Source organism: Xenopus tropicalis, chromosome 7, assembly GCF_000004195.4.
Source record: "Xenopus tropicalis strain Nigerian chromosome 7, UCB_Xtro_10.0, whole genome shotgun sequence".
NCBI lineage: Eukaryota > Metazoa > Chordata > Amphibia > Anura > Pipidae > Xenopus > Xenopus tropicalis.
This window is the reverse complement of record NC_030683.2, coordinates 132,804,595-132,831,083: the sequence shown is the minus strand read 5'-3', so window position 1 is coordinate 132,831,083 and position 26,489 is coordinate 132,804,595. Positions and strand designations below refer to the sequence as shown.

General features: G+C 54.9%; 2 protein-coding genes across 13 annotated transcripts in view; both read right to left on the bottom strand.

Annotated features, from left to right (window-relative positions):
• The window catches only part of eif4g3 (eukaryotic translation initiation factor 4 gamma, 3), a 56,631-nt gene that overhangs the window by 18,065 nt on the left and 12,077 nt on the right, over positions 1-26,489 (bottom strand). For 5 of the 7 annotated variants that reach the window (XM_031904881.1, XM_031904882.1, XM_031904883.1 and 2 more), the window contains 11 exon segments: positions 17,608-17,686; positions 16,819-16,950; positions 13,951-14,046; positions 11,765-11,797; positions 8,411-8,431; positions 7,143-7,322; positions 6,685-6,799; positions 3,257-3,363; positions 2,929-3,051; positions 1,890-1,998; positions 618-1,406 (listed from right to left, as the gene is read on the bottom strand). In XM_031904881.1, coding sequence (XP_031760741.1) covers positions 618-1,406; positions 1,890-1,998; positions 2,929-3,051; positions 3,257-3,363; positions 6,685-6,799; positions 7,143-7,322; positions 8,411-8,431; positions 11,765-11,797; positions 13,951-14,046; positions 16,819-16,950; positions 17,608-17,686 — 1,784 coding nt within the window. 7 annotated transcript variants of the gene reach the window in all.
• On the bottom strand, positions 17,693-20,012 carry LOC116412207 (glycine-rich cell wall structural protein-like). Of its 6 annotated transcripts, none has more exons than XM_031905903.1 (6): positions 19,901-20,012; positions 19,759-19,809; positions 19,526-19,667; positions 19,359-19,434; positions 19,089-19,318; positions 17,693-19,048 (listed from the first exon to the last, which is right to left on the bottom strand). In XM_031905903.1, the coding sequence occupies exons 1-6, from the start codon at positions 19,915-19,917 to the stop codon at positions 18,896-18,898; spliced, it is 669 nt and encodes a 222-aa protein (XP_031761763.1). In that variant the 5' UTR covers positions 19,918-20,012; the 3' UTR covers positions 17,693-18,895. The 6 variants fall into 6 exon arrangements, 2 of the variants coding, with proteins under 2 accessions (XP_031761763.1, XP_031761764.1); XM_031905904.1 differs by lacking the exon at positions 19,901-20,012 and adding an exon at positions 19,850-19,895; XR_004223583.1 differs by having other exon boundaries at positions 17,693-18,906; positions 18,947-19,875; positions 19,927-20,012.

Genomic DNA, 26,489 nt, shown 5'->3' with positions numbered 1-26,489 from the left:
GGCCGGGGCTTAGCCCACAAGCAGGGGCAAGATGACCTACCTTCCACAGGGCTTATGTTCCCAACAAACTATAAGCAACGGAGGCTGGGGCTCAGCCCACAAGCAGGGGCAAGATGACCTACCTTCCCACAGGGCTTATGTTCCCCACAAACTATAAGCAATTAAGGCCGGGGCTTAGCCCACAAGCAGGGGCAAGATGACCTACCTTCCACAGGGCTTATGTTCCCAACAAACTATAAGCAACGGAGGCTGGGGCTCAGCCCACAATAGGGGGCAAGATGACCTACCTTCCCACAGGGCTTATGTTCCCCACAAACTATAAGCAATTGAGGCCGGGGCTTAGCCCACAAGCAGGGGCAAGATGACCTACCTTCCACCGGGCTTATGTTCCCCACAAACTATAAGCAACGGAGGCCGGGGCTCAGCCCACAATAGGGGGCAAGATGACCTACCTTCCACAGGGATTATGTTCCCCACAAACTATTAGCAATTGAGGCCGGGGCTCAGCCCACAAGAGGGGGCAAGATGACCTACCTTCTCACAGGGCTTATGTTCCCCACAAACTATAAGCAATGGAGGCCGGGGCTCAGCCCACAAGCAGGGGCAAGATGACCTACCTTCCACAGGGCTCTTCTTGGAGTTGATGCTCAGGAGTTTAACACTGGATTCCAGCTCGGAGTCCCCCTCGGTTCTCCCTTTGCCCTGTCCCTCTCCGTCACTCTCTAGGGTGGCGGCTCTGCCATCTTCCTGCTCTGCCACATCTTGGGCACAGAGGGTGGCGAGGGCGCTGGCAGGGGGGGAGAGGCTAGCAGCAATGAGAGGAGGAGGAGAGTCGGGCAGTGGGGAGGCAGACAGAGCCGGGGAGGAAAGAGGCACGTTGGAAGAAGTAGTGCATTCAGCGTCTGCATCCATTGGCGCAGCCAAACCGGGCACCTCGGGCAAATCCACTTCTGCCAGGGCCGACTCCTCCCCTGCAGCGCCGGCCGCCGTACCGGCCATATCGTCCCCTAGGCCATTCATTTCCTGAGCAGGCAAAGCAGAGGCAGGCAGAGGGGCATCAGCGGGCGCCACTTGCCCCACAGGGTCCTTGCATACCACCTCCTCCGTTTCGGCCGGGTCTGACTCTTGCGGGGTGCTGGGAGTGGGGGCACGCACCTCTGCCGGGCTCTCGCTGCCCCTCGTATCATCCAGGTGGCAAGGAAAGGCTTGGGCGGTGGGCACAATGGGTACCACGATAGGGGCGGCCGTTACCCCCGGCAGAAGACACGGTTGGAGCTCGGGGCGCTCAGAGGAGGCGGGTCTGGGCGTCTGCTCGATGACATCACTGGTGCCAATATCTACGGGGTCGGGCCGCACACATGGGGGGGGCGTGGCTTTTACGGTGTGCTCCGGCTTGGGCTTCTCTTCTGTAGGGGCAATAAGCAGAACAACCTGAGTGACTGCTCCATTCTGATTGGACAGATAGGAGTCACTGACCAATCACTGGTCCCTAAAGCAAACGAGTAACCTCCCTATATTAATTATATATTAGTCATTTCCACTGCTGATGGGAGCAGCGTCTGTCCCTTGTAGTTTTCTGCACTGCTGGTCCTGACTAAACAACGTGGCAGCAATCAGCCAGGAATACCCACAATGCCTTGCAGGCTGTGACATGAGAATAACAGAAGCGTACAGGGCATGGTGGGAAGCGCAGGCTTGGATGGAGGAAAAGTGGCAGAGGTACCAGATAGGCTTACTGGGAAAGACTTCTGGGGCCATAAGGAAGTGCTACTTTACAGAAAGGGGGGTAGGTACAGGGAACAGCCTCCCAGCAGGGCCGGTGGGACTAACAGTAGGAATGGGGGGGGGGCTGAAGGGAAACATAAGGAAGTGGGTCGGGGGGCACTGACCTGGTTTGGGTTCGCTGACAGGAGCGGCAGGGAAAGTCGCTGGGAGATGAGGACTCTCCATAGTCCCGTACACCACTGGGCCGTGCTCGGGCGCCTGGCTAGGCAGCTGCTGGGATTTGAAGTACAAAAGAGGGTGATAATGAGCGCGCGAACAGAAAAACTGGCAAAAGTGGGACAAAAATGAGAACGGAATAAAGGAAACACAACAGGGAGGGGGGGACATTTGAATGGAGGGTCCCATGTTGGGTTGGGGGGGAGTAGATGATAATATAGGGGTTACCCAGTGGGTAACAGGAAACAGGAAGTAAAGGATAACAGGAAGAGGTTGACAGGAAACAGGAATAAAGAAATGAATGAAAGCAGGAAAAAAGGGACAGGAAACAGGAAGGAGGGGGAGAGGAAAAAGGAAATGTAGGAGGAGGTGATGAAAGACCAATGAGATTAAAAAGGGAGGGAAGTGGCCAAAGCAGGAAGCAGAGGAGAGGAAGTGGGGAGGAAACAGGAAAGAGAAACAAAGCAAAGAGTGGATAAAAGCCGACCAATGGGAAGCAAAATAAAAGTTCAATTCAATTAAAGAATAAAGGCAGGAAGGAAAAACAACAGGAGACAGGAAAAGGAAAAGAAAGACATCAAATTAGAGACACAGACCCAGCAAGCATTTCCTCTTCCTGCCGTTTGAACATGTGACCCACATACACTCCAGCCAATGAGTGGCGCCATTGCCCAGTGCAGCCCCCCCCTGGGACCCCCTAAAGTGCAAGGTTACACACTAGAGACCTTTCCACCCTATAGGGGTGAGCCATGCAAGACATGTGACCCCTTGCATTGTAACAGCTGATTGGTTATCCGCCTCGCTACTATGGCCACTCCCCCGGCTGCGCAGAATCGCATTTATATTAACTGTATAATGTTGTAGTTGCAGCGCCTCTCGTTTATGGTGCCCCTGTCATGTGATCCTGGCGTCCCTGTCATGTGATCTCAAGGGAGGGGGCTTTACTTCCCCTTTAATAATGCGGTGATGCCCTTACACTCTCCTTACCTGAGGGGGCGTCGGCGTAGAGTTGGGTCTGAGGATGGGCGGGGTGGAGTTCCGACTGCCTACTCCCGACATGATTTCCTCTGTGATATCTTTGCCCCCTTGATTGGGGTCTCGTATTCTAATCTGAAAAGGAAGGGAAAGGGGTGCGGTTAGGGCTCGGGGGGCTGGAGGGGGCAGGGAGAGAAGCAGCTATGGCAAGCAATTCTAGGGGTGTCTGAGCAGAGCAGACGAACCCCCCCCACGTTATTAACCCTAAGCACGTCCCAACTGATCCCCACGTATAACAATGGGCATAACAGCCAAAGGGGCAAGTTGATTGGCTCTGTACCGGCTTCTTCTCTCGCTTGGCAGGGGGAGGCGGCTGCTGCTGCTGCTGGGTAGGCACAATGATGGGCGCAGACTGGTACACGGGTTGGCTCGAGTAGAACGGGGCTCCTGCATGGCAAACACACAGAGAAACAATCAGAAGATCATTGGGAAAATCAGGGGGGCCGCGAGTCAAACCCCCACGTATCCACCGGCACCGCCATGTTCTGCCCATGAAGTGAGGCCACTATGGTGCCCCCCAAACCCACCTCATACACACAAGGGGGGCTTTACTGACACACGAGGATCCTAGCACAGTGCAACTCTGCCCCCCCCCCCCACCAGATATAACCCCCTTAGCCCCTCAACTCAGGGGGCATTTGGAGAGCAACCTGTGGGCCAACTCACCCCGGCCCCAACCCCAGCACTGGGACACAGACTGTACTGCCATGTTGTATATAAGCCCAGTACTCTGGGCTCTGCCCCTGCCCCAGAGGGGCCCGTCTCTGCCCCAGCCCCAGAGGGGCCCGTCTCTGCCCCAGCCCCAGAGGGGCCCGTCTCTGCCCCAGCCCCAGAGGGGCCCGTCTCTGCCCCAGCCCCAGAGGGGGCCGTCTCTGCCCCAGTCCCAGAGGGGGCCGTCTCTGCCCCAGTCCCAGCCCCAGAGGGGGCCGTCTCTGCCCCAGTCCCAGCCCCAGAGGGGGCCGTCTCTGCCCCAGTCCCAGCCCCAGAGGGGGCCGTCTCTGCCCCAGTCCCAGCCCCAGAGGGGGCCGTCTCTGCCCCAGTCCCAGCCCCAGAGGGGGCCGTCTCTGCCCCAGTCCCAGCCCCAGAGGGGCCGTCTCTGCCCCAGCCCCAGAGGGGCCGTCTCTGCCCCAGCCCCAGAGGGGCCGTCTCTGCCCCAGCCCCAGAGGGGCCGTCTCTGCCCCAGCCCCAGAGGGGCCGTCTCTGCCCCAGCCCCAGAGGGGCCGTCTCTGCCCCAGCTCCAGAGGGGCCGTCTCTGCCCCCCGTACATCAGGTTCAGGAATACAGTGGGGGTAGATTGTGCCATTGTATAGGACACAGTGGGCAATGCCCATGGTTCCTAAGGGGCAGAACACTATAGGAATGAAGACCCCTCCTTCGGGCACTATACTGATGCAACCCACCAGGAGCGAGACTATGGGACACAGGGCCATTGGGGAGACCAAAGCTGCCCCCCAAAAAAGTACAGGGGGTAGGAAGCACAGACTGTAGCTTTAAGACCCTCCTGTTTTATCTGTTATCTGCTATGTGCCTGTGCCTTTTCTCCTTTGAATGGCTGCCCCCGGGGCTACACAGCGGGGTATTTATATAAATTATAGTAGACTTTCTGAAGTAAACACACAACTTTTACCAGTGCAGGCAGCAGCACATTATATTTTAGTTACTTTTATACACTTTCATTTTTTGGTGTTACTGTTCCTTTAAGAGTCAATGGAAGGCTTTGGCCAACATGGGTTTTCTGGTGGCCATGAAGGTAGCGATGATCTGTGGAGACAACCACTTTCAGTTGAGTACTAGGGAGCCAAGGGCCACACTGTGAAACGGAGCATCTTGGGGATGAGGTGTCAGATGGGACCTTCTGCCACATTCTCCAGGCCGGAGAACCAAGCTCCGAGAGGCCAGGGGGGAACTATGAACATCACAGTGCTCCCTTCTGACCTTGACCACCCTGGGTGGGAGGAGAGGAAGGGGAACATACACAAGTTGAGGAACATGGAGTCCTCTATGCATTGACAGTAAAGGTCAAGCGAACTCTGCAGTGTGCCATGAACTGGGCAAGCCTGGTGTGGAACATCAAGCCTAAATGCTAGGGGAAAGGGCTGGGAGGGAGAGACAACTTTTGTTGATGATGGCCCATCCCAGGCCGGCCAAAGTTGGCATTGCAAGAAGGAGGCTGTGCCGCCTAACAGGATTGGGCCTTGAATGTAAAGTAGCCTAAATAGTGCCATGGATATGCCCTAAGCAGTTCGGCCGATGGAGCTGCCGTCGCCTTGGTAAAGGCCCATGGTATCGAGGTAAGTCTGAACAGAAGTGCCGTGAACTGATAACGCCAGGAAGGAAAATTTTAAGAATTTCTGGAAGGAAGGAAAAATGGGAATGTGCAGGGCAACCCCCAGATGGCATGGACTTGGCCCAGGACTCATGGATGCGATGAGGGATCCCAACGACTCCATTTTGAACCCGACAGGACAAATGGATCAAACTCAGGCCTGTTGGGTCCCTCCCATGAATAGACTCTATGAAGGTGTCTCTGGGTTGTACAGAGATGGTTCTAGAAGCATGAATGGTAGGAAGGCAGCATGAAGAAGCGTGGAGGGGGATCCCCAGGTGATACCCCCATAGATACAAGATCTTGCTGTGCCTCCCACTGTATAGGTGAGGCCTGCCCCTCAGGCTGATCTTGGCTGAAGGATTTGGGTGTCCTGGGCTTACCCTGAAAACAGATCTTGGAACTGGACTGAGAAGAGGCCAAACAGCAGATGTAGCCTGTGGGGAAAGGGGTCCCTCACAGTTGCCCTCATCCACGGTGCAGGTAAGTAGGGTTAATAACAAACCAAATCTGTCCTTTTAACTGCTTGAGCATTCCTTAATTTGCCCCTGAAGGTTCCTCCCTCCCTTGGAGCCTGCCTTCCGCATAGGATCCCATTCCCCCTGCTGTAACTGGGAGTAGGTTGGGATGGCGAGCAGATGTGCCGTAAAGCGAGTGGGAGCACTCTAGCGTGAAAGGAAGGGGAAAGGAAGTGTGCATTATGCCGAAGCTCCGCCCAGCTTCCAGACAGGTGAGAAGGCCAGCCAATCATGTCTTCTGAGGAATATAAAATAAACCAGAATTCTCCGGGTGGGTGTGAGGGGTTTAGTACCAGAAAGAGGAGTCTTTTTCCTCTATCGCCTGCCTTCTAGTGGTCGAGACTGTACCCCCAGTTCCTGTGTCCCCCAGTCTGCTGAGAGAGAAGTCCTTGTGTATAAGTAAATCCCCCCCCACGTGTGAGACATCCCACCGGAAGGTGCCTCGGGGTACACAGATCCAGTGCAACCAGTTAACAGATCCCCCGCCCCGCAGATCTGGTTCAGTCCAGGCTGGGATAGTGGCTGATCCCAACAGGCCAAGCAATAACACAATTTGGCCACTAGAGGGAGCCCCCAGGTTCTGCTCTGTGGGTGACGCCACTGAATTCTGACACTTTGCCCCTTGTTCCTCTGGGAGAGACAGACGTTTGTCTAGAGCGTGATGGGCAGAAGCAACTCGCCAGTTTAGGAGAAACTTTTTTTGCAGAATATGCAGGTTTCTATGCCAGCTGTTAGATTAGGGCACCCCCAGTTAGTCAGTCTCACCCCAAAACCTGCCTCTCCCTGGTTACGGCTTTCTTCTCTCTATACAACAAGGAAGGCACAGACTCCCAAAAAGCCAATGAAAAGGACAGGCAGCCTTACCATAGGGGGTCGGAAAGTCTCCGGGCCCCGGGCCGGGGTAGAACGGACTAGGACCAGGCGGCTGAACTGGGTACTGCTGGGGAGGCCCCACGTATGGGGGGGCACTGTGTCGGTACTGAAAGGGAACAACATTAGGTTACACAGCTGGGCTGGGAGCTAATACAGTAAGGCAGCATTGGCACCAAGGGGTATATAGAGTAGGGCAACATTGGCACCAAGGGGTATATAGAGTAGGGCAGCCCTGGCACCAAGGGGTATATAGAGTAGGGCAGCCCTGGCGCCATAGGGTATATAGAGTAGGGCAGCCCTGGTGCCAAGGGGGCAGTTTGGCCTCTGGGTACTGGGAATGCCCGAGGGCCTATTTTATATCCTAGCCCAGGCCAGGTTACCAGTGTGATGGTACCTACTAAACCTGGGGTGGCACATATGAGCAGGGCACAATGGAAGGGCTGCCATACCTGGGGAATGCAGTACTGTGGCCCCTGGGGCATTGCATATGGCATCGGCAGATGATTGACCATCATGATGTGCTGGTTGGTTTGATAGACCGCAGTTGGGGTCTGGGCCCCGGCCCGGATGGAGGGGCTACTAGTCTGGATGGCGGCACGGGGAGGCTGAATCTGGGTCCTCTGGAAAAACTGCAGAGAAAGAACAGAGACAGAAGGCGACTGGGTCAGAACCGACTGTGATAGAACCTTAAGGCAACTTCTACCTCCATTGTTCATCCCTGCGCTGGCATTAAACTGTCAATCATAGCAACCCAGATAGGTTCATCTGAATCCCCCCCCCCCCCCCCCCCAAGCACCTTAGGTAGGAGCCCCCTCTCCCGGGGCATTTTAAACTGCATTTGGCCCAGCTATTACTTGGGGAGACCATTACAGCAGCCAATGGGAGGGGGAAATCTGGCCCAGTGGCTAAGAGGCGGGCCCAGACTGGGGGCTATGTATTGGGCTGGGGGGGCTGATTCGGCCTTAGGGTACTGGGAATGCCAGGGGGGCTGTTTGGGTACTGGGAATGCCCTAGAGCCTATTTTATATCCCAGTCGGGACCTGCTCTCAGGCCATCACATACACCAACAGGACCAGTTCCACTCTGTGCAGGGAGGGGGGTAATTTAACTGGAACTGTGTTGCCAGATTAGGGTCTTTGTGGCACTAATGGGGGGCATAAAGATAGAGTGGCACCATTGGTTTGAATAGTAAATGACTAGGACAGACATTAAGGGAAGGTTATACTGGGAAAGCGGAGCTGCCATACACAACCTATTACACTGCAGCTTTCTCTGCATTAAAGGGGTTGTTCACCTTTACTTTTAGCATGATGTAGAGAGACAATTTGCAATTGGTCTTCATTTTTTATTATTTGTAGTTTTTTTTTAGATATTTCACTTTTTGCTCAGCAGCTCTCCAGTTTGGAGTTTCAGCAGCTATCTGGTTGCTAGGGTACAAATTACCTTAGCAACCTGGGAGCGGTTGGAATGAGAGGCTGGTATATGAATAGGGGAGGGGCTGAATAGAGAGATAAGGAATAAAAAGTAACAATAACAATAAAACTGGAGCCTCACAGAGCAATAGGGTTTGGCTGCCGGGGTCAGTGACCCCCATTTGAAAGCTGCAATGGTGGTAAATAATTAAAAAACTATAAAAATAAATAAATAATGAAGACCGCCCCTTTAATCCAAGGCCGCTTACATCAGGACAAGCTTCGGGCAGCTATTGGTCAATTACCTGGATGGGTCTGAATCCTCCCTTGGAGAATGAACCAGAGCAGCAGAGACAGAGGGGAAGCCAATGGAAGAGTATACAGAGATCAGTAGGAGAGACAAAGACAAAACAGCCTATCGGCAACATGAGTGAGACAAAATATACCCCCCCCTGACCAATATGGTTTGGTCCATACAAACCCTCCCTTCCAGTACAGCAGCTCATACCCCCCCAACCAATATGGTTTGGTCCATAAGAAAACCCTCCCTTCCTGTGCAGTGGCTTATATCCCCCCCCCGACCAATATAGTTTGGTCCATACAAACCCTCCCTTCCTGTGCAGTGGCTTATATCCCCCCCCCGACCAATATGGTTTGGTCCATACAAACCCTCCCTTCCTGTGCAGCAGCTCATACCCCCCTATGTCCTCCGCAAGGGGCATTTCTGGCTACAGGTCACCCACTGACTCTCTCCCCCCTAAATCTTTTCCCTTTATAGTATAAAGAAAGATGGTAGGAAGGAGGAGCGATGAAGGAACAGGACAGACTAAGGCCACTGGCTAAGGATGCTGGGATTTGTAGTGCATGATACAGAGCCATGGGCTTTATTGGCCATTTCTGCAGTGCTGGTTAAACAAGGTGAATGCTGGGAATGGTAGAACTAGCACCCCCCCCCCCGTTAATGGTACATTCCAAGTGGTATCTCTATCATGTGACCCAGTGGGGCCCTACTGCTCGGGAGGGTCTGGAAAAGATTAAATAATTGGGAGTTTCATGTTTCCTAAGAAACATCTTTCCATGGCTGGCAGCCCCCCAACTGGGCTGTTCCTCTGCCGCCCCCCCCCCCAATACATTCTCTGCTTACACTCATCTTTAACCCATTAGGGGCCCCACAGTTTACTCTGTTTGGTGCAGTGGGGAATAAATGGTGCTCTATGGTCAGGCAGGAACCTCCCCCGGGGTAACTAAATCTTGCCCCAGTATAAGTTCTGATTCTCTGTATTATTATTATTATTATAAGTGGGAGATTGCATTCATTTACCATGGGAAAGAGAGCAGCCCAGGAGCAGGAAGTACAGAGAATCAGAGCTCTGTACCTGGGTAAGTACTGGGGGGAGATTGGATTCACTTACCCAGGGGGAGGTTCCTGTCTGACCATGGGAAAGAGAGCAGCCCAGGAGCAGGAAGTACAGAGAACCAGAGCTCTGTACCTGGGTAAGTACTGGGGGGGAGATTGGATTCACTTACCCAGGGGGGGGGGGGTTCCTGTCTGACCATGGGAAAGAGAGCAGCCCAGGAGCAGGAAGTACAGAGAATCAGAGCTCTGTACCTGGGTAAGTACTGGGGGGAGATTGGATTCACTTACCCAGGGGGAGATCCCTGTCTGACCATGGGAAAGAGAGCAGCCCAGGAGCAGGAAGTACAGAGAATCAGAGCTCTGTACCTGGGTAAGTACTGGGGGGAGATTGGATTCACTTACCATGGGGGAGGTTCCTGCCTGACCATGGGAAAGAGAGCAGCCCAGGAGCAGGAAGTACAGAGAATCAGAGCTCTGTACCTGGGTAAGTACTGGGGGGAGATTGGATTCACTTACCCAGGGGGGGGTTCCTGTCTGACCATGTGAAAGAGAGCAGCCCAGGAGCAGGAAGTACAGAGAATCAGAGCTCTGTACCTGGGTAAGTACTGGGGGAGATTGGATTCACTTACCCAGGGGGGGTTCCTGTCTGACCATGGGAAAGAGAGCAGCCCAGGAGCAGGAAGTACAGAGAATCAGAGCTCTGTACCTGGGTAAGTACTGGGGGGAGATTGGATTCACTTACCCAGGGGGAGGTTCCTGTCTGACCATGTGAAAGAGAGCAGCCCAGGAGCAGGAAGTACAGAGAATCAGAGCTCTGTACCTGGGTAAGTACTGGGGGAGATTGGATTCACTTACCCAGGGGGGGTTCCTGTCTGACCATGGGAAAGAGAGCAGCCCAGGAGCAGGAAGTACAGAGAATCAGAGCTCTGTACCTGGGTAAGTACTGGGGGGAGATTGGATTCACTTACCCAGGGGGGAGGTTCCTGCCTGACCATGGGAGAGAGAACAGCCCAGTTCTGGGCAGTCCCTACTCACTAGCCAGGGGACCAGGAGGTAAGAAATGGAGACTTTATACCCAGTGGAAGTTGGCTATACCGTACAGGTATTTCTTTCTATGCATCCCATTGCCATGCAGTCCGGGGGGGCTAAGCCAGGGGGGAATCTAATAAAGGCAGATGGGCAGTGGCCAATGGGAAGGCAGCACAATATGAGGGTTGAACTTGTGCATTAATACACACGGCTGGGGCCTGTCAGGCTCAAGTGCTTATGTCACTGTGTATGGGAAAACATAGAAATTAAGGAATAGTTTCCCTTTAATACCAAGAACAAGGCTCTGTTTGTGGGTGCCCCCTGTGCAGCTGCAACTGCCTGAGGAAAGGTGCGGCCAGTTAGCCACAGTCTGATCCTGGGGGGAAGGGAAGCAGTAGCCAGACAAGAGGGCAACAGGAGACATCGTGAAACAAGCAAAGACATCAGGGAATGCTGGGAATTAAAGCAACATGGCTGACACAGAGCTCTCCTCCAATGAAAAGTGCATTCTCTCTGAGGGGTGAAATGGGTACAAGAGATCCCATTCATTATGAGGGGGAATGTTCTATACAGTCCCAAGCACTATATACCCCCCCGGCCCCCAACGCCCCACTATTGGTCACTTGTAACCCAACACTTTACTGTATGAGCCAATAGCAAAGCTAAACTCACCCTGGGGAATTTCTGTTATCTTTCCTTTAGTTCCCCTTTAATTCAGCCTGAGAGACAAATGCACCTTTGCACCATGGAGCTGCCGTAAGCGCTAAACAGGCGGGCGTGTGGGGGGGCACTAGTGCCGGGAATCACCATCACCGCTGATCTGCCCCAGCATCCGGCTCCTCCTTACTGCACAAATGGTGCCAACACTGGGCATAAGGGGGTAATTGATCTTTTATTAAAGGGACCAGCCCAGAAGCTGCAGGACCCTGTGATGCCTGTAGGCAGATTGGCATTGTTTTGCCCTTTAAACTGCTCTTTGGTTGCTAGTCTGCCAAACACAGCAACCAGGCACTTATCAGAATGGAAGCCAACCAGTCAGGAGATTTTACCATCCGAGGCATAATGATAATTAGCCAATCAGCTTGGTGTTAACAAAGGATTCTTAAAGAGACAGATGCTTTATTTAGCCGTCAGTCACACGTATGGGCCAATATTAGGCACGAGCGGTTGCCCTGACTGAGGGCAGATAGAGAGCGAGGGCCGGAGGAGCGTGTGGCAGTCAGTGAGGATGGCGAGGGTGCGGGGCACAAAGGGCTAACGGAAGGCACAGTACCTGGTGATGGGCAGGTCGGGGTCCAGCTGCAAACTAAAGAGAGGAGCAAGAGAGACAATCACAAAAGGAGAGGTACAGAGAGTCAGAAGTCACGTGGCGGCGGCGGCACGGACACAATAACAAGCTGCCATTCCCACACGGTGCCAAGGGAAATGCCCACAGACACTCACAGACTGCTCAGCTATAGTGACAGACAAGTACAGAGAGCAGGAAGGGTCAAACTACAGCAGGATTAGCAGGAGGGCTCAGGGGGAGGGGCAGAGATCTGGAACCTATGGCTCTGCGGTCATGCCAACATGTTCTATAGGAACCAATGGGGAGCAGCAAATGTGCTGGATTCTTCTATGTAATAATCACAAACCCAGCTGGCCAATCAGGTGACACAGGGGACAGGGGGGCACTCAGAGACCCCCAGGATGCGTCTTATGCTGAATCTGGGCTATTGAGTAATAACAGCACCTACAGACCTAGGGGGCGCACTATCCCCCGCATACACACACCTAAAGTCCCTAATATAAATCAGCCTAGGGGGCGCACTATCCCCCCCCCCACACACCTTCCTCCCCAATATAAATCAGCCTGGGGGGCACTATCCCCCCCCCCCACACACCTTCCTCCCCAATATAAATCAGCCTAGGGGGCACTATCCCCCCCCCCACACACCTTCCTCCCCAATATAAATCAGCCTAGGGGGCACTATCCCCCCCCACACACCTTCCTCCCCAATATAAATCAGCCTGGGGGGCACTATCCCCCCACATACACACACCTAACGTCCCTAATATAAATCAGCCTAGGGGGCGCACTATCCCCCCCACCACACCTTCCTCCCCAATATAAATCAGCCTAGGGGGCACTATCCCCCCCCACACACACCTTCCTCCCCAATATAAATCAGCCTAGGGGGCACTATCCCCCCCCACACACACCTTCCTCCCCAATATAAATAAGCCTAGGGGGCACTAACCCCCCCCCCCCCCACACACACCTTCCTCCCCAATATAAATAAGCCTAGGGGGCACTATCCCCCTCCCCACACACACACCTTCCTGCCCAATATAAATCAGCCTAAGGGGCACTAACCCCCCCCCCCCACACACACCTTCCTCCCCAATATAAATCAGCCTGGGGGGCACTATCCCCCTCCCCACACACACACCTTCCTGCCCAATATAAATCAGCCTAAGGGGCACTAACCCCCCCCCCCCCACACACACCTTCCTCCCCAATATAAATCAGCCTAGGGGCACTATCCCCCCCCACACACCTTCCTCCCCAATATAAATCAGCCTAGGGGGCAATAACCCCCCCCACACACACACACACCTTCCTCCCCAATATAAATCAGCCTAGGGGGCACTATCCCCCCCCCCCACACACACACCTTCTTCCCCAATATAAATCAGCCTAGGGGGCACTATCCCGCCCCCCCACACACCTTCCTCCCCAATATAAATCAGCCTAGGGGGCACTATCCCCCCCCCCACACACACCTTCCTCCCCAATATAAATCAGCCTAGGGGGCACTATCCGCCCCCCCACACACCTTCCTCCCCAATATAAATCAGCCTACGGGGCACTATCCCGCCCCCCCACACACCTTCCTCCCCAATATAAAACAGCCTAGGGGGCACTATCCCCCCCCCCCACACACCTTCCTCCCCAATATAAATCAGCCTAGGGGGCACTATCCCCCCCCCCTCCACACACACACCTTCCTCCCCAATATAAATCACACACACACATGGTGCTGGTACCTACGATCCTGTAAGGATTTTGGTGCTGGTAATTAGAGGTTAATAAAAGTCGCCCAATCAGTGGGTGATGCAAGGCAGAATCTGTCCAATCACACGCAGAGGTGACATTCAACAAAACCTGCCCAATCATACACTTAGATCTCCTCGAGCACAATCTGCCTATTCAAATGAATAGGTGCCGCCCTGCACAATCGAACCAATCACACGCTTGGGGCAATCAGCACTATCAGAATTTGACCAATCACAAACGTAGGAGGAATTTAGCTGAATGCACCAATCATATGACAAAGTATCCGGAAATCGAAACTAAAATCCCACAGGGTCCCGGAGCTCCAGTCAGAATGGAATTATATATACACAGTCCGACCAACAGTAACAGGGTATGGCAGGGGAATCGGACTCCCTGATTGGCTGGGGCAGGGTACTTACTGGTGAGCGATTTTGGGGCTGAGTACTCATAGTCTGCGGTGGCTGAGGGTACACCAGGGTGGGTGCTGCTGGGCTCTGGCCCGACGCATAGGAAGCCTGCGAATGAGAGAGGCACACGAGTAATGTCTGGGGGGTAAGTCTGGGGGGCAAAGCTCACATACTCGCACAGCAATAATACCCGAAAATCACTCATGTATTATAAGGGATAATGTACCCCCTACTGTAAATGATAAGGATATTAGCAGTCACTGAGGGGTTCTGTGCCCCCCATATAAAGGCACAAGGCTGCAGCCTGAGTTATACAGGGAACTCTGAGTATCACTCATGTATTATAAGGGATAATGTACCCCCTACTGTAAATGATAAGGATATTAGCAGTCACTGAGGGGTTCTGTGCCCCCCATATAAAGGCACAAGGCTGCAGGCTGGGTTATACAGGGAACTCTGAGTATCACTCATGTATTATAAGGGATAATGTACCCCCTACTGTAAATGATAAGGATATTAGCAGTCACTGAGGGGTTCTGTGCCCCCCATATAAAGGCACAAGGCTGCAGGCTGAGTTATACAGGGAACTCTGAGTATCACTCATGTATTATAAGGGATAATGTACCCCCTACTGTAAATAATAAGGATATTAGCAGTCACTGAGGGGTTCTGTGCCCCCCATATAAAGGCACAAGGCTGCAGGCTGAGTTATACAGGGAACTCTGAGTATCACTCATGTATTATAAGGGATAATGTACCCCCTACTGTAAATGATAAGGATATTAGCAGTCACTGAGGGGCTCTGTGACCATATATGTGACCATAGCACTGAGAGAGGGTGGGGGCAGTTAGTGTCCTGCCCCCTGGGTAAGTACCAGTGACTATGAATCAGCCGGTAGGATGAGGGGGCCGCACACAGCATATTCTATTCCTGCTCACTGTGTAGGAGCTGCCATACGGGATTCCCATTGCCTTTACAGAACTATAGGAGGAGGATATTTCTCTTTTATATGCAAGGGATAAATAATACCAACCAACTTTGGGGTCTGTAAATCAATAAGGGATGGGGGGGGGGGGGGGGCATTTTTGTAGGGACTTAATTAATTGGAATAAAATATAAACAGTACTAATGGGAAAGGGGCAGGACTAAGGAGAGGGGGTGGGGCCAACACAGAGCATAGTAAATATACATGAATCCATAACATCAGGCAGCCACGTGCTCACTGCCATCCCTATACACCTTACAGCCGGTAAATGCTGCCTGCCAACTGGTTGCTACGGGTTACTAGATGCGCCCCTCTAGCCATTCACAGGAAATAAAGGGAATGCCGTGGCTATTTACAGACAGGGAGGACTCCCAGGTAGCTGCACACATGCAGGGAGTAGCTGGGATTGAGTATTTATACCGGTGAGACTTGTTGGGACAGTTGCCAAATTCTGCACCAATCCCTTCCCCAATAGCAGGGAAGCAGCTACAAGGGGCACCCACCTCCCCCTGGGGTCACTTTCCCTTTAAGAAAATCCTTTCAGTGTTTTGTGCTGACGCCAGTGCCGGGGGGTGACTCATGGCTTTGCCGGATCCTATAGACTCGCTGCCGTGACTCATGAGTGTGCACTTTGTGTTTATAGTGAGTGGTACCGGGGCTGTGTATCCTCCTACGCACTTACCTGCCTATAAATAACCTACCCACTGTACCGGCACGGGCACCACACATGGCAACTTGGCAACACCAACATGCGGTCACCACCCCCCCTGTTATACAGATAGCTAGAATCTCAGCCATAAAGCAGGGCAGGACTGCTGCTTACAATGGGGGGATCAGATAGGATCTGTGCCACTGTGACAGAATGCTCTGTTATACAGATAGCTAGAATCTCAGCCATAAAGCAGGGCAGGACTGCTGCTTACAATGGGGGGGATCAGATAGGATCTGTGCCACTGTGACAGAATGCTCTGTTATACAGATAGCTAGAATCTCAGCCATAAAGCAGGGCAGGACTGCTGCTTACAATGGGGGGATCAGATAGGATCTGTGCCACTGTGACAGAATGCTCTGTTATACAGATAGCTAGAATCTCAGCCATAAAGCAGGGCAGGACTGCTGCTTACAATGGGGGGATCAGATAGGATCTGTGCCACTGTGACAGAATGCTCTGTTATACAGATAGCTAGAATCTCAGCCATAAAGCAGGGCAGGACTGCTGCTTACAATGGGGGGGATCAGATAGGATCTGTGCCACTGTGACAGAATGCTCTGTTATACAGATAGCTAGAATCTCAGCCATAAAGCAGGGCTGGACTGCTGCTTACAATGGGGGGGATCAGATAGGATCTGTGCCACTGTGACAGAATGCTCTGTTATACAGATAGCTAGAATCTCAGCCATAAAGCAGGGCAGGACTGCTGCTTACAATGGGGGGATCAGATAGGATCTGTGCCACTGTGACAGAATGCTCTGTTATACAGATAGCTAGAATCTCAGCCATAAAGCAGGGCAGGACTGCTGCTTACAATGGGGGGGGGATCAGATAGGATCTGTGCCACTGTGACAGAATGCTCTGTTATACAGATAGCTAGAATCTCAGCCATAAAGCAGGGCAGGACTGCTGCTTACAATGGGGGGATCAGATAGGATCTGTGCCACTGTGACAGAATGCTCTGTTATACAGATAGCTAGAATCTCAGCCATAAAGCAGGGCAGGACTGCTGCTTACAATGGGGGGGATCAGATAGGATCTGTGCCACTGTGACAGAATGCTCTGTTATACAGATAGCTAGAATCTCAGCCATAAAGCAGGGCAGGACTGCTGCTTACAATGGGGGGGGGGGGGGGGGGGGGGGGGATCAGATTGGACCAGAATGCTGGTTATGGGACTCACCTGTGACAATCCTGGGGAGGCGGCATGCCCTGGAGGGGTGGCAGCCAGATTAGGGTGTCCCTTGGATAAATCATGAGTAGAATAAGGAGAAGGGGCCGGAGGGCCGGGTTGCCTGGCTACCTGTGCTGCAACCTGCAAGAGAGTAAAATCAGAGTGAGACGCAGGAAGGAACGATACGAGCCCATAGGCACAATGCGCAGGACACGAATGCTGCCATGTTTATGCAATGGGAGGAGTTTAATTTCCTTACTGACCAGGTAACTCCTCCCCTTGTGCGGAGATGTGGAACAGGTACCTCTGTACCTGGGTAAGTACTGGGGGTGATTGGATTCACTTACCCAGGGGGAGGTTCCTGCCTGACCATGGGAAAGAGAGCAGCCCAGGAACAGGAAGTACAGAGAATCAGAGCTCTGTACCTGGGTAAGTACTGGGGGGAGATTGGATTCACTTACCCAGGGGGGAGGTTCCTGTCTGACCATGGGAAAGAGAGCAGCCCAGGAGCAGGAAGTACAGAGAATCAGAGCTCTGTACCTGGGTAAGTACTGGGGGGAGATTGGATTCACTTACCCAGGGGGGGGTTCCTGTCTGACCATGGGAAAGAGAGCAGCCCAGAAGCAGGAAGTACAGAGAATCAGAGCTCTGTACCTGGGTAAGTACTGGGGGGGACTGGAGTCACTTAGCTGGGGAGGGGGGGGGGGTATAATGGGGCAGGTTACACACATGGGCCTAGCAGTTACCCCAATCGCTGGAAAGGTATGGGGCACACAGGGTTACTGGGCCGGTACTTACTGTGCTGTAGACGGCAGAAACGGCGGAGGGGGAGAAGATTCGCTCATCGAGGCTCTGTTGCAGGGCTCCCCTGGATATTCTGTGGTGCAGCCAGTTAAGGAATGGATATTCCTGCCCATACAGGCAGCACTATTATACATGTGAACTACAACTCCCAGAGTCCCCCATAAACTGTACAACAAAACTACTGGTGCCACAATGTGTGTAAATGTGTGTGCGCGCGCAACGGTTTTACTGGCAAATCTGCAGCACCGAGACCCGACTATAACCCTCGGCACCGAGACCCGACTATAACCCTCGGCACCGAGACCCGACTATAACCCTCGGCACCGAGACCCGACTATAACCCTCGGCACCGAGACCCAACTATAACCCTCGGCACCGAGACCCGACTATAACCCTCGGCACCGAGACCCGACTATAACCCTCGGCACCGAGACCCGACTATAACCCTCGGCACCGAGACCCGACTATAACCCTCGGCACCGAGACCCGACTATAACCCTCGGCACCGAGACCCGACTATAACCCTCGGCACCGAGACCCGACTATAACCCTCGGCACCGAGACCCAACTATAACCCTCGGCACCAAGACCCAACTATAACCCTCGGCACCGAGACCCAACTTTAACCCTCGGCACCGAGACCCAACTATAACCCTCAGCACCGAGACCCAAATATAACACTCAGCACCGAGACCCAACTATAACCCTCAGCACCGAGACCCAACTATAACACTCAGCACCGAGACCCAACTATAACACTCAGCACCGAGACCCAAATATAACACTCAGCACCGAGACCCAACTATAACACTCAGCACCGAGACCCAAATATAACACTCGGCACCGAGACCCAAATATAACACTCAGCACCGAGACCCAACTATAACACTCAGCACCGAGACCCAAATATAACACTCAGCACCGAGACCCAACTATAACACTCAGCACCGAGACCCAAATATAACACTCGGCACCGAGACCCAAATATAACACTCAGCACCGAGAGCACAGGTAGCACAGAACACCAGCACAGTGCCAGCCTGCTTACGCTCCAGCCGGGGGGGCACAATAATAATCAGTGATTCCCAGGAAGAAGCCAGAGAACAAGAAGCCCCGTTATCCCCCTGGGAACTGGCACAGGCGGGGGGGGGGGGGGGGCGGCACAAAGTGGCCCTTGTTCTGGGAGCCATTATTCCCTCCTACCCAGAGCGGCAGCACAGTACCAGCACCGGCCCAATTCCCTCACACAGAACCTGCAGTACCAGCACCCAGCCCAATTCCCTCACACAGAACCTGCAGTACCAGCACCCAGCCCAATTCCCTCACACAGAACCTGCAGTACCAGCCCATTCCCAGCACCCGGCCCAATTCCCTCCCACAGAACCTGCAGTACCAGCCCATTCCCAGCACCCAGCCCAATTCCCTCACACAGAACCTGCAGTACCAGCACCCAGCCCAATTCCCTCACACAGAACCTGCAGTACCAGCCCATTCCCAGCACCCGGCCCAATTCCCTCACACAGAACCTGCAGTACCAGCCCATTCCCAGCACCCAGCCCAATTCCCTCACACAGAACCTGCAGTACCAGCCCATTCCCAGCACCCGGCCCAATTCCCTCACCCAGAACCTGCAGTACCAGCCCATTCCCAGCACCCGGCCCAATTCCCTCACACAGAACCTGCAGTACCAGCCCATTCCCAGCACCTGGCCCAATTCCCTCACACAGAACCTGCAGTACCAGCACCCAGCCCAATTCCCTCACACAGAACCTGCAGTACCAGCCCATTCCCAGCACCCAGCCCAATTCCCTCACACAGAACCTGCAGTACCAGCACCCAGCCCAATTCCCTCACACAGAACCTGCAGTACCAGCCCATTCCCAGCACCCGGCCCAATTCCCTCACACAGAACCTGCAGTACCAGCCCATTCCCAGCACCCGGCCCAATTCCCTCACACAGAACCTGCAGTACCAGCCCATTCCCAGCACCCGGCCCAATTCCCTCACACAGAACCTGCAGTACCAGCACCCAGCCCAATTCCCTCACACAGAACCTGCAGTACCAGCACCCAGCCCAATTCCCTCACACAGAACCTGCAGTATCAGCCCATTCCCAGCACACGGCCCAATTCCCTCACACAGAACCTGCAGTACCAGCCCATTCCCAGCACCCGGCCCAATTCCCTCACACAGAACCTGCAGTACCAGCACCCAGCCCAATTCCCTCACACAGAACCTGCAGTACCAGCCCATTCCCAGCACCTGGCCCAATTCCCTCACACAGAACCTGCAGTACCAGCCCATTCCCAGCACACACCAGCCTGCCAGATAAAGGAGACACCGGATCCAATATTACTAAGTGTGTATATATTTCCTTCCCCTTTACTCTAGCTACCTACCCCCCCCCGTGTCTAGCTACCCCCCCAAACTGTGTCTAGATACCTACCCCCCCCGTGTCTAGATACCTACCCCCCCGTGTCTAGATACCTACCCCCCCGTGTCTAGATACCTACCCCCCCGTGTCTAGATACCTACCCCCCCGTGTCTAGATACCTACCCCCCCGTGTCTAGATACCTACCCCCCGTGTCTAGATACCTACCCCCCCGTGTCTAGATACCTACCCCCCCGTGTCTAGATACCTACCCCCCCGTGTCTAGATACCTACCCCCCCCCGTGTCTAGATACCTACCCCCCCGTGTCCTAGATACCTACCCCCCCGTGTCTAGATACCTACCCCCCCGTGTCTAGCTACCTACCCCCCCCACTCTGTGTCTAGCTACCTACCCCCCCCACTCTGTGTCTAGCTACCTACCCCCCCGTGTCTAGCTACCTACCACCCCGTGTCTAGCTACCTACCCCCCCGTGTCTAGCTACCTACCCCCCGTGTCTAGCCTAGCTACCTACACCCCCCGTGTCTAGCTACCTACCCCCCGTGTCTAGCTACCTACCCCCCCGGTCTAGCTACCTACCCCCCGTGTCTAGCTACCTACCCCCCCGTGTCTAGCTACCTACCCCCCGTGTCTAGCTACCTACCCCCCCCACTCTGTGTCTAGCTACCTACCGCCCCCCCACTCTGTGTCTAGCTACCTACCCCCCCCCGTGTCCTAGCTACCTACCCCCCCCACTCTGTGTCTAGCTACCTACCCCCCCCACTCTGTGTCTAGCTATAGCTACCTACCGCCCCCCACTCTGTGTCTAGCTACCTACCCCCCCCCCAGTGTCTAGCTACCCCCCCCCGTGTCTAGCTACCCTACCCCCCCCCCGTGTCTAGGCTACCCTACCCCCCCCCCACTCTGTGTCTAGCTACCTACCCCCCCCCACTCTGTGTCTAGCTACCTACCCCCCACTCTGTGTCTAGCTACCTACCCCCCTGTCTAGCCCCCCCCCCCACTCTGTGTCTAGCTACCTACCCCCCCCTACCCCCCCACTCTGTGTCTAGCTACCTACCCCCCCACTCTGTGTCTAGCTACCTACCCCCCCCCCACTCTGTGTCTAGCTACCTACCCCCCCCCCCCACTCTGTGTCTAGCTACCTACCTATGTTGCTCTCTCTTTATATATTACCCCATAGGAATCAGAACAGAACCCAACACTTCTCTGCCAGTGCCGGGGGGGGGGGGGGGCAGAAGGATGGGGTGCAGGGGTGCAGCGAGCGGGGGGAATGCCTGCCCCTAACTGACAGGGAGCCCTTGGTTCTCAGCACAGCGCATACAAAGCACCAATCAGAAGCCAGGCAATGCAGCCAATAGAAGCGCGGCCCCTACCTGTATGTAGGCTCCAGCCTTCCCCATCAAATACTCCCAGAATTCCCTGCTCTCCCCCCGCTCCAGGGAAAGCCACTGCTCATTCAGCTCTGTGTCCAACGCTAAGGATTCCAGAGTCACATCCAGCAGTTACATAGAGAGACGGGGCAGCGGGGCAGTTGGGCTTTGTGCCTCTTTGGTGTAGAACTGCCGACCAGCAGAGCCTGAAGTTACACCAACTGAAGAATAGAGCAGATCCACTGTTTGCCGGGAGAGTCAGGGATTCCCAGAATGCCAAGGCTGCAGGGAGTGAGTAGGAGCAGTTTCCCAGAATCCCAAGGCTGCAGGGAGTGAGTAGGAGCAGTTTCCCAGAATGCCAAGGCTGCAGGGAGTGAGTAGGAGCAGTTTCCCAGAATGCCAAGGCTGCAGGGAGTGAGTAGGAGCAGTTTCCCAGAATTCCAAGGCTGCAGGGAGTCAGACACAAGCTGTTTCCCAGAATCCCAAGGCTGCAGGGAGTGAGAAGGAGCAGTTTCCCAGAATTCCAAGGCTGCAGGGAGTCAGACACAAGCTGTTTCCCAGAATCCCAAGGCTGCAGGGAGTGAGTAGGAGCAGTTTCCCAGAATGCCAAGGCTGCAGGGAGTGAGTAGGAGCAGTTTCCCAGAATCCCAAGGCTGCAGGGAGTGAGAAGGAGCAGTTTCCCAGAATTCCAAGGCTGCAGGGAGTCAGACACAAGCTGTTTCCCAGAATCCCAAGGCTGCAGGGAGTGAGTAGGAGCAGTTTCCCAGAATGCCAAGGCTGCAGGGAGTGAGTAGGAGCAGTTTCCCAGAATGCCAAGGCTGCAGGGAGTGAGAAGGAGCAGTTTCCCAGAATGCCAAGGCTGCAGGGAGTGAGTAGGAGCAGTTTCCCAGAATGCCAAGGCTGCAGGGAGTGAGTAGGAGCAGTTTCCCAGAATCCCAAGGCTGCAGGGAGTCAGACACAAGCTGTTTCCCAGAATCCCAAGGCTGCAGGGTAGGAGCAGCACTGAGTGAGTAGGAGCAGCACTGAGTGAGTAGGAGCAGCCGAGCACTGAGTGAGTAGGAGCAGCACTGAGTGAGTAGGAGCAGCACTGAGTGAGTAGGAGCAGCCCTGAGTGAGTAGGAGCAGCCCTGAGTGAGTAGGAGCAGCCGAGCACTGAGTGAGTAGGAGCAGCACTGAGTGAGTAGGAGCAGCACTGAGTGAGTAGGAGCAGCACTGAGTGAGTAGGAGCAGCACTGAGTGAGTAGGAGCAGCCGAGCACTGAGTGAGTAGGAGCAGCACTGAGTGAGTAGGAGCAGCCGAGCACTGAGTGAGTAGGAGAGTAACTGACAGACGGGGGGGGGATGAGGGATAAACACATGGGGGCGCAGGGAGTCTGACGAGGGCAGTGAATTTCCCAGCATGCCCTGCTCAGGCAGGAAAACAAGCCCCGTAACTGAGGCACCAATAGGCCGGGGGACACGGCACCCAGACGGGGGAGGAACAGAGCATCGCGCCGGGGTTACTTCAGGTCGGAACATGTCGTCAGGCAGTTTCTCTGCACAAAGCAACACAGAGCGAGAGGTGCTGATTGGTGGGAGAGCGGCGCCGTACAGGCATGTACCCAAGCACCCTCACCCCAGCGTCACCCCTCCCCCCACCCGTCCCACACCCCAGTGTCACCCCTCCCTGGCACCCCCCCACCCCCATTCATTTCCTACAGGATATTGCCCTCCCCCCCCAACACATTCCCTGCCCCCCTGTACCCAACACTCTGGGTTCTACCCACCATAATATGCCCCCTCAGTGGGTCTGACCCTCTGGGTTCTACCCACCATAATATGCCCCCTCAATGGGTCTGACCCTCTGGGTTCTACCCACCATAATATGCCCCCTCAATGGGTCTGACCCTCTGGGTTCTACCCACCATAATATGCCCCCTCAATGGGTCTGACCCTCTGGGTTCTACCCACCATAATGTGCCCCCTCAATGGGTCTGACCCTCTGGGTTCTACACACCATAATATGCCCCCTCAATGGGTCTGACCCTCTGGGTTCTACCCACCATAATATGCCCCCTCAATGGGTCTGACCCTCTGGGTTCTACCCACCATAATATGCCCCCTCAGTGGGTCTGACCCTCTGGGTTCTACCCACCATAATATGCCCCCTCAGTGGGTCTGACCCTCTGGGTTCTACCCACCATAATATGCCCCCTCAATGGGTCTGACCCTCTGGGTTCTACCCACCATAATATGCCCCCTCAATGGGTCTGACCCTCTGGGTTCTACCCACCATAATATGCCCCCTCAGTGGGTCTGACCCTCTGGGTTCTACCCACCATAATATGCCCCCTCAATTGGTCTGACCCTCTGGGTTCTACCCACCATAATATGCCCCCTCAATTGGTCTGACCCTCTGGGAGTCCCTTAGCAGCAAAGTACCCCGGATCCTACAGCCCCCCACAAAGTCCCAGCACATAAACCAGTGGCACAGACCCCCCTGGACAGGTTGGGACCTATTCTGACCCAGCGCTCAGGGTTTAAAGGGATTTCTCCCAGCTGGGCAGGAGAATAAGGAGCTGATTAGGGACAATCCGGGGGGGGGGGGGGGGCGGTGTCAGGGACAGAATGGGGGGCGAGTGGCACATCCGGCATTATCTGCATTGGGCCCATGTCTAGCCGGTGCCGGTACCAACCAACTGGGCTGTCAAGAAAATACACTAAGTTCTGATCTACATCCTACCCTGTACTGAGAGATACCATAAAACTATGGCACATAGGGATTCCCCTGTACTAAGCACAATTCAGCAGGAACAGCCCCCTAAGTTTGCCCATAGCCTGTACAGAGAGATCCCATAAACTATGGCACATAGGGATTCCCCTGTACTAAGCACAATTCAGCAGGAACAGCCCCCTAAGTTTGCCCATAGCCTGTACAGAGGGATACCATAAAACTATGGCACATAGGGATTCCAATTCAGCAGGAACAGCCCCCTCAGTTACAGACAGATACTAAACACAGTTCAGCAGGAACGCACTGTTGATACACTGACATTACATCTCTGGGTGCCAATCATGGGCAGTTCCCAGGAATCTTTTACAAATGCATATTACCCAGTGGGCAGTGCAGGGTTTCTAGATGGCCGAGGGCAACAGGCAGGAGGGCCCCGGGGGCAGGGCAGTACAGTAGATCTAGATGGCCATGGGCAGCAGGGCCCTGGGGGCAGTACAGTAGATCTAGATGGCCAAGGGCAGCAGGCAGGAAGGCCCCGGGGGGCAGTACAGTAGATCTAGATGGCCAAGGGCAGCAGGCAGGAAGGCCCCGGGGGGCAGTACAGTAGATCTAGATGGCAGCAGGCAGGAGGGCCCTGGGGGCAGAACAGTAGATCTAGATGGCAGCAGGCAGGAGGGCCCCGAGGGCAGTACAATAGATCTAGATGGCCGAGGGCAGCAGGCAGGAGGGCCTTGGGGGCAGTACAGTAGATCTAGATGGCCGAGGGCAGCAGGCAGGAAGGCCCCGGGGGCAGTACAGTAGATCTAGATGGCCGAGGGCAGCAGGCAGGAAAGGCCCCGGGGGCAGTACAGTAGATCTAGATGGCAGCAGGCAGGAGGGCCCTGGGAGCAGAACAGTAGATCTAGGTGGCAGCAGGGCCCCGGGGCAGTACAGTAGATCTAGATGGCCGAGGGCAGCAGGCAGGAGGGCCTTGGGGGCAGTACAGTAGATCTAGATGGCCGAGGGCAGCAGGCAGGAAGGCCCCGGGGGCAGTACAGTAGATCTAGATGGCCAAGGGCAGGAGGGCCCCGGGGGCAGTACAGTAGATCTAGATGGCCAAGGGCAGGAGGGCCCCGGGGGCAGTAGATCTAGATGGCCGAGGGCAGGAGGGCCCCGGGGGCAGAACAGTAGATCTAGATGGCCGAGGGCAGCAGTCAGGACGGCCCCGGGGGCAGTACAGTAGATCTAGATGGCCGAGGGCAGCAGGCAGGAAGGCCCCGGGGGCAGTACAGTAGATCTAGATGGCCGAGGGCAGGAGGGCCCCGGGGGCAGAACAGTAGATCTAGATGGCCGAGGGCAGCAGTCAGGACGGCCCCGGGGGCAGTACAGTAGATCTAGATGGCCGAGGGCAGCAGGCAGGAAGGCCCCGGGGGCAGTACAGTAGATCTAGATGGCCGAGGGCAGGAGGGCCCCGGGGGCAGTAGATCTAGATGGCAGAGGGCAGGAGGGCCCCGGGGGCAGTAGATCTAGATGGCCGAGGGCAGGAGGGCCCCGGGGGCCGGGGGCAGTAGATCTAAATGGCCGAGGGCAGGAGGGCCCCGGGGGCAGAACAGTAGATCTAGATGGCCGAGGGCAGGAGGGCCCCGGGGGCAGTAGATCTAGATGGCCGAGGGCAGGAGGGCCCCGGGGGCAGTAGATCTAGATGGCCGAGGGCAGGAGGGCCCCGGGGGCAGTACAGTAGATCTAGATGGCCGAGGGCAGGAGGGCCCCGGGGGCAGTAGATCTAGATGGCCGAGGGCAGGAGGGCCCCGGGGGCAGTAGATCTAGATGGCCGAGGGCAGGAGGGCTCCGGGTGCAGTAGATCTAGATGGCAGAGGGCAGGAGGGCCCTGGGGGCAGTAGATCTAGATGGCCGAGGGCAGGAGGGCCCCGGGGGCAGTAGATCTAGATGGCCGAGGGCAGGAGGGCCCCGGGGGCAGAACAGTAGAGGAGCCCAGGACACTTGTTTACAGGGAAGGCGCCGGTTACACAATCAGAACCTGATCTCACAGCCACATGACTCGGTACCAACGGATCTGTTTGTGTCCCACATGGAGCAGCACATTCACATTCAGTTCCCAACTCTACCCAACTATAGCCCCCCCCCAGTGTCTCTATGGCAACAAGGGCAGTAACTATCCCCCCCCCCCCAGTGTCTCTATGGCAACAAGGGCAGTAACTATACCCCCCCCCAGTGTCTCTATGGCAACAAGGGCAGTAACTATACCCCCCCCCCAGTGTCTCTATGGCAACAAGGGCAGTAACTATACCCCCCCCAGTGTCTCTATGGCAACAAGGGCAGTAACTATACCCCCCCCAGTCTCTCTATGGCAACAAGGGCAGTAACTATACCCCCCCCAGTCTCTCTATGGCAACAAGGGCAGTA